The following is a 7,431-nucleotide window of genomic DNA, read 5'->3' on the forward strand; positions in this document are numbered from 1 at the left end:
TTTAATAACATTACATCAATGTTACTAGCTTTACAGCATACAGTCCTTGGATGTATTATAAGATAATACAAATGACAAATGAATTACAGCCATTATATCTATTATTAGAGCTACAAGAACTCAGGAGAACCGTCATATGAGCCTGCAGCCTGAGCCTATTAGTGCATGTTACAACTTTTAAAACAATGATTTAAATGAGGACTATTTATGTGTTCGGACTGGCAACTTGATGTACCTCAAAAAAATGTATTCGCTGATATATAGACGTATCTTTCGCCATGTAAAGTCTATGGGAAAGTGCAGAATTGTGACTATTGTCGATCTAGAGTGACATCAGAGTCACATTAATTCCAATCTGACTGTCCATTTAAAAACAATCTGACCTATCGGAAATTTACAAAAATTGAAAATTGCAAAAACCTCATTCATTCATGTATGACGGTGATTTAAACCTAATTCTCTTCAATAAAGATAACTATACATGCTATTTTTTTCATGAGCGTCGAGGTGTTGTGGCGCTGCGGTGCAAATTAAACTCATACGAATCTTTGCGTTAAAATGTATGTTAACTCAAAGCGCCGTAGAAATAATATAAACGTTGGAGGCCATTAATTGGCACGCGTAAGTCCTTGAAATCCATTCTGCAGTTAGCATCATATAGCCATGGCAAAAAGAAAACAATGCAGTTTAATTAATTTTGGTTTTACTAAGAAATTGTGTAGCAATGGAGTTAATAGCACGATCGATTCACCTGCTGCAAGCCCTATTAGCACACCTCCCGCCAGGGTGACAATGCAAGAAGAAGCTGAAGAAATAATGTCCTCTCTGGCTGAAGATGGTGGTGGTAACAGCTCGTCAGATCCTAACCCCTCTTGCTCCATTCCCCCGTTGAATTGGAACAGCCAGCAGTGGAGAGACTGGAAGAGCCAATATACATGGCTGTTTGTTAAGGATAGAAGCTTGGGGTGCATCGCTTAGGCCTAATTGAATGGAATGGAGGAATTATGGTATTCTTCGGTAGCTTGAGTAACTTTAACCGTTGTTCATGTGAAATCTCGAAGACAGCCTGATGCTTTGTTTATAGACTAGTTGTGGGTTGGTGTTTGCTGTTTGACCTATCAATTCCTGTCAATGAAGTATAATACGGTAAATGTATCGTTGTAAGTCATTGTAAGTCGCAAGCGCACGACAAATCAGATATGAGCAAAACAATTGGATTTGGGTCACTTTGGACTGCAGTCTGAAAGTAGCCAAAGAAACATAATTAGTAGGGATGTAACGTTTTTTTGTATTCGTGCCGAACCGTCACGGTCCGGTGCATGCATAATGCGTAATGTGGGAACAAAGTTCACAAGCGCAAGTTCCGCCCATAAACCTTTAGCCAGGGCTGGACTGGCCATCTGGCATAGCGGGCATTTTCCCGAATCACATTTCGGTATTTTGGGCCGAATCGCCGATATAAATAGGCCTTTTTTTTTTGGGCCGCGCCAGCCCATAAAGAACTCCTAGCGGCCCATTGGTTAATTTTCTTTATTGGCACTGGCCTGACCCAATCAAATCCAAGAACCCCCTTCCCCACTCCGGGCCACAAATTTACGAATCCCACTAGGGCCACGCCTCCCGGCCCTGAGACACGAGCTGTAGTAGTTATGCTGGAAATTTAGCATCCACGTTAAAATGGACGAACGACCACCAAAGCGCAAGGGAGGTACAGAGAAATTACGGGAGAAAAAGATTAAGAATCTACAGGCGAATTCCTCAAAATGTGCCAAAATTTCTGACATGTTTGGGGCTGTAGTAGCTGCTTCAACATCAGCATTACCTGAAGTAGAGGAAGGAGGAGAGGTGGCTGGCTATTAGGGCTGAAACGATTCCTCGAATAACTCGAATAATTCGATTACAAAAAATCCTCAAAGCAAAATTCTTTGCCTCGAAGCTTCGTTAAATCAACGTAATTAAGGTTGTAAGGCTCACTGTGTTTCCACACGGAGGATTATTACTAGTGCACAAGACTGACAGCCCAGATTACAAATGAAGGAAGACGAAAATAGCAAGGGTCTAAGAGAAGAGACAGGTGAGAGAAAACGACAGAAAGTTTGGGATAATTTTAAGCTGCATCTCTGTAGAAAACATTCAGTGTACTCATCCATTCCACGGAGCGAACACAAGGTAGCTAACTAACGTCTGCTGCTCTTGTCCACCGCGCTGTTTTACACAACTAGCCTACAGCATGCTACTCTCCAAATAGCAATGTTTTACCAACAAGCTAAAACGAAAGCTGTCGGTTTATAGTCTAACTGTTTATTAGTTTGCTACTAATCTTTGGAAACTTAGCTGCTGCCAGAGACAAACCGGCTCCTCCCCCCAGCATGGCCACTTAATATGCACATGAATGACATCATCATGCCGGTGATGTCTGCATTCTTTATTATTTCTCCTCGCTGTGTATTAGGCTTCTGAAAATGTGTCCCCCAGAACAGTGTAGTTGAATAGCCCTGCTGTAAGCTTTGTACAGTCACATTTACCCTCTGGTTAGTGAACAGCTCTTTTGCATATTTGCAAAGAGCCAGAGGCCAAAAATATTAACATTTGGGCCACCAAAAATTTACTTTTTTTTAAGGGTCTTGGAATTTGGCAATAATAAATGTTGCTTTTTCTAAAAAAGGATATACAAAAGTATATATACAAAAGACAGGTTTCCTTTTTTTTTAGTAAACAGCAATAATAAATATTTACTATAGCTGTGTGGTATCTGAAGATTTACAACTTTGACTTAAGGATTGCCATATAAGGGAATTCCTATGAACTTTATCCTACTGTTACTGAAACATTTAGAAACTGTTAACATTAGAAGGGGCCCCCTAAGACAGAAGATATTTTGTTGGAGCTATACCATGTATGGGGCCTTAAATGGTCAGTTCCCTACTCCAAGCATATACTCACACCCCCACTAAATGCACAGAATATATACAATGAGATAGCCGCAGAACTTCAGAGCGACAAATTTTGAAGATTGGGTCGGTCGTCTCTCCAGATGTCCATGGAGTCTGTAAATTGATGCTGGAATCTTTGATGTAATAAACCTTTTTATAATCAAGAACAGTGTCAACGAAGTTCCTTCTCCACACATCGGCAACGCAGTGCTGCAACTAAATATACAACAGCTGTTTACTAAGTATTTCTTACTAAGTATTTCTTATCCGATTACTCGATTATCGAATAATCGGTAGAATACTCGATTACTAAAATAATCGATAGCTGCAGCCCTGCTGGCTATACAGAGAAGCAGAAACAACATCATGACAGGGAAGAAGCCGAGAAGGAGGAGAGTGACCATGACAGGGCCATGGGAGCGAATGAGGAAAAGATGGAAGAGAGAGTAGATGACGATGTGGTAAGGAGTAGGCAAATTAACAGGGACTCTCAGAAAGAGAGGAAGGCTGTGAGTGTGTGTGTGTGTGTGTGTGTGTGTGTGTGTGTGTGTGTGTGAGAGAGCGTGCGTGGGCGCGCGTTATGTGTGCCTCATGTCATAACGACAACAAGCAGTTTGGCTGTAACATTAAAGTTAGTGGCTGTCAGGTAACCTAACTGCTTAAGGTTACATTCAAAATGCTAGCGGTTGGCCTGTGTGTAGCTGAAAAGTCTGTGTGATGTATAAAATTAGTGTTGATACAAGCATCAGTGTTCCTTGAATTGCTTAATTAGCTCTTTTCCGGGGCATATACTACTCCCAGCTTTATTGTAGCTTTTGGGAAGGGTTATGGTTATGGTTATTGTATTCAGCAGACACTTTTGTCCAAAGCGACAAAATATGAATCTTACAATAGTTAAAATTAACAGTAAACTGTTTTTAAAGTTGCTAAGCCGATATTAAGCAAGATAGTAATAATAACAATAACGGCAATACAATATCAAATATCAATAATAATAACAAATAATAAAAATACCATAAATATACAAATCATAACTTTAAGAATGAATGAATTATTTAAGTGTAAGATCAACAGATAAGTCTTGAGACCCCTCTTGAAGGATCCAAAACGATCACATGAATGCAGAACACTAGGCAACTCATATCATAGAATGCACACATATTTTAAGAGGACTGTCTGCAGGGAATGTGTCTGACCAATCACGCAGGGTGTGGGCCGCCTGGGCCAAAAATGCCAAGGCCAATTTTTTGTCTCAGTCCAGCCCTGCCTTTAGCTGTACGCCGTTAGCAACAATTGACAGCACAAATGAAACGCCAGAGCTGGAAGACCATCCTGCTGGTTCCCGGTCAGCTACAACAGCAACAGAGAGAAAGGTGTGTATGAGACAAGGAGGGTGTGTCGCCGTTGCTCCACCGTTGCAGGCTATGTCAATGGAAAAACATGCTAACGCACATTCGATGGCATTACCCAGATGTGCCGATCCCTGGAATGAGTGCATGTCTCAAACAACTGACTTGAACTTGTATTTGTGTTTACTAATGTGTCACTAAACACTACTTTACTTAGCCTACATTATATAGCCTACCTAATGATGTATTATTTCACATACAGTGCCCAGAGGTAAGATGAAATCATAGTAAAAGAAGATAGTATTTCAAGATGCCTGTAGCCTCACGATCTAAGGCAGATACCATGTAATTGCAATATTCACAATCTGCTTTTGACAGGGGCTTATGTTGCACATCATCTTTTGCATTTTTGAAATTGCGTTCCCTAAACCCACCAGACTCCATGTAAATAAACAGTAATTTAATTTTAGCATCTAAAATACACTTAATTCAAAGTTGACAGAAAAAAAATGGGTCTTCTTTACACTTTTCCAACCATCACAACTCTAGTTTTCATTGTAATAAACACAGAGTTTACCAATTTACATGTGAAAATATGTTGGCTCTATACACAAGTATTGCTTTTATAAATGGAGTCCGGTGGGTTTAGTGCTAGCGATTTCAGAGCTGGTTCTGGTTAAACAGGAAGGTCTTAAAGAGGTCTTAAAGGTCGATCTCTAAAGAGATCTTTTCCATAATGTTGTCAGACACTTAGAATATTAATCTGAGCCAGTCAGTGGCAAAAAGAGCACTTTTGTGAAGATATGTACAAGCAAAATCCTGGTGTGGCTGAGTTAAGAGTAAATTTCCTAAATTCTTAAAAAACATAAACTGTTCAGTGGCTGTTCAGTGGCTTTCAGATGTGATCTTATGAAGGATACAGTAGACACAGCTGAGCCTCGGAGAAACAGTTTTGTATATAGCAGACAAGACAAAAAACTCACTTTAACTGTACATTTTCCAGGATGAGCCAAGCCATACAGCTCCTTTTAATTTCCATCCTAATCCCACTAGAACAGTCATGATCGTATAAAAAACACATCATATGTTATTATAGAATGAGCTTGTCCTTGATTTACTCTTACATTGTATCACTATTTCCCTGGGAACCTGTTTATTTTGCTCTGACATTTAGGCCATAACTATTTTAATAGCAGCTACTGTTTGAATTGTATGCTGAAACAGCCTCTTGTGACAAAGGTTTGAAAACCCCTATATGCTGCTGTAGCCTACCTGATGGTCCAACAAAATAGGTTGAGTTTACTATAATTAATTCATTATTTATAATTATAATATTATATTTATAATTTTACTAATTCTTAATTTATTGTGTGGGTGAATGTGGGGTACGAATGTGGGTTGTGCCCAGCTCTTAATAAGTTATTAAAGTGATCTGTCAAATTCAGTTAGATCAAATGCTTCACCAACTTGCACTAGCCTATATTCAACCACTTTCATGTGGACACTTTAAAAGATGATAAAGGTGGGGTATTCGTTTTATTTAATCCCCCAAACCTACCTTTCACAGACAACAGTATGACTGCAATTATAGTCGACATTTATCTTCATAACAAGAATAAACTTTAAAAGATTAAAAAAAAAAACCACCCAGTCACTCCTTCTCAATAATATTATAAGCTACCACCAATAAACACAGGCATAAAACAACTTACCATTTCCAGAGACATGATTATCGACCTCGCCGTGTCCGACGTTGAGAGCTGCGTTAAGTTGAAAATAAAGTCCCACGTACTGTAAAATCCCTCCAAAGGCTCCCATTGCTTCAGTCGGTGTTTCAAGCAGTTGAATAAAATGTGTGAAAAGTGAAGAGCATCGGTAAAATATCCCCGCCGGCGCTGAGCAGTCCCCACAGACATAAAGATTGGAGCTAGAGGGGAGAGACGCTGCTGATGCTCCACTCTGTTCTGCGGGAGGAGACGATGCGGCCAGCGGAGGCGGAGGGAGAAGCAGCGTGGAGACAGGTGCAGCGGCTCACACTGATGAAAGTCAATTAGGCGGAGGGATCTCACAGAGATGTGTCGGTTTAAGTTTAATTACTGCACTACATTTGAATCTTGTTAACTTACTTCGGTAGTCGTATGTCATTCTGATGTTTAAGTAGAGGCTCTCAGGAGATCTATTTGTTTCTGTTTGGAGAGAAAACACTCTTGTCTGTCACTGTTGTTTGAGGTTGTTTTTACCCCTTCAGGTTGAGCATATCCTATAGCTAATGCGAGCCTGTTTTGTATAAGAATCACGTTTAGGCTTCCTTTTAGCTACTGTTGACATACTGTATTACTGTGCAATGGATTTAGATCTATTAGTGGGAGATTATTGTGATGTTTCAAACATTGATGATTGGGTTGGGTGATGATGGGTGGATACTACAGGTGTTTATAGCTTTGTGGTGGATTTCACATGTTTTAAATACAGTATGTTTATGTACTTTAGTATTCCGCCTGGGGAAGTTAAAGTTGAAAGCTAAAGTAAAAGGCCTAATCACAGTTTGCTTATGCAGACTGGAAACAGTCGGGAATTTTACTTTTTACCTAAGTACTTTTTTTCACAAAGTAGCCTATTGTTCTTCGATACATTTCAAGTCTCATCTGTTACAGAGTAAAAACAAAAGTTTCAAAATGGTCCTGATAAATTGTTTGAGAATGGAACAGATAAAAAAAGGTGATCAATCCGCTGCAGCAGAGAAGAAGCTCCTGGTGTGTCTGCGGCCGCAGGCTGGCAGAGGTTACGCTCTGCATTCAGCTGACACTGGAACAGATAGCCTACATGTTGTAAATGTGTAGCAACATTCACTGGCCGAGTGTCACAGGGTGTGGGGGGTGTGGATCAGCGGTCGAATCTGGGCCAGGGCTAGCACTTTGTGCAAAAAATGAACAACTATGCAATCAAATTAAGGATCACATACTTATGCAGAATGGTTCTAATTAGCATTATTGTATTTCTGCATAATTAAAAGTTGCATCTAATGACTTAATGCCTCAAATTTGGATTTTTGACCCAAATCAAACCCACAATGTTTATGACCTTTACATTAGGGGCACGCTGGGTCTGGCTAACATGCTAAAAGCTAAAATGCTCATGGTGGATCTAGC

General features: G+C 39.9%; 1 protein-coding gene across 1 annotated transcript in view; it reads right to left on the bottom strand.

Annotated features, from left to right (window-relative positions):
- vstm2lb (V-set and transmembrane domain containing 2 like b) overlaps nucleotides 1-6,100 on the bottom strand; it is a 30,386-nt gene extending 24,286 nt beyond the window's left edge. Inside the window, exon 1 of the mRNA XM_078248090.1 lies at nucleotides 5,995-6,100. Within this exon, the coding sequence (XP_078104216.1) occupies nucleotides 5,995-6,100 (106 nt within the window). The remainder of the gene's footprint in view (nucleotides 1-5,994) is intronic.
- Nucleotides 6,101-7,431: the final 1,331 nt, after the last annotated feature.

This window comes from Sander vitreus, chromosome 4 (assembly GCF_031162955.1).
Source record: "Sander vitreus isolate 19-12246 chromosome 4, sanVit1, whole genome shotgun sequence".
NCBI lineage: Eukaryota > Metazoa > Chordata > Actinopteri > Perciformes > Percidae > Sander > Sander vitreus.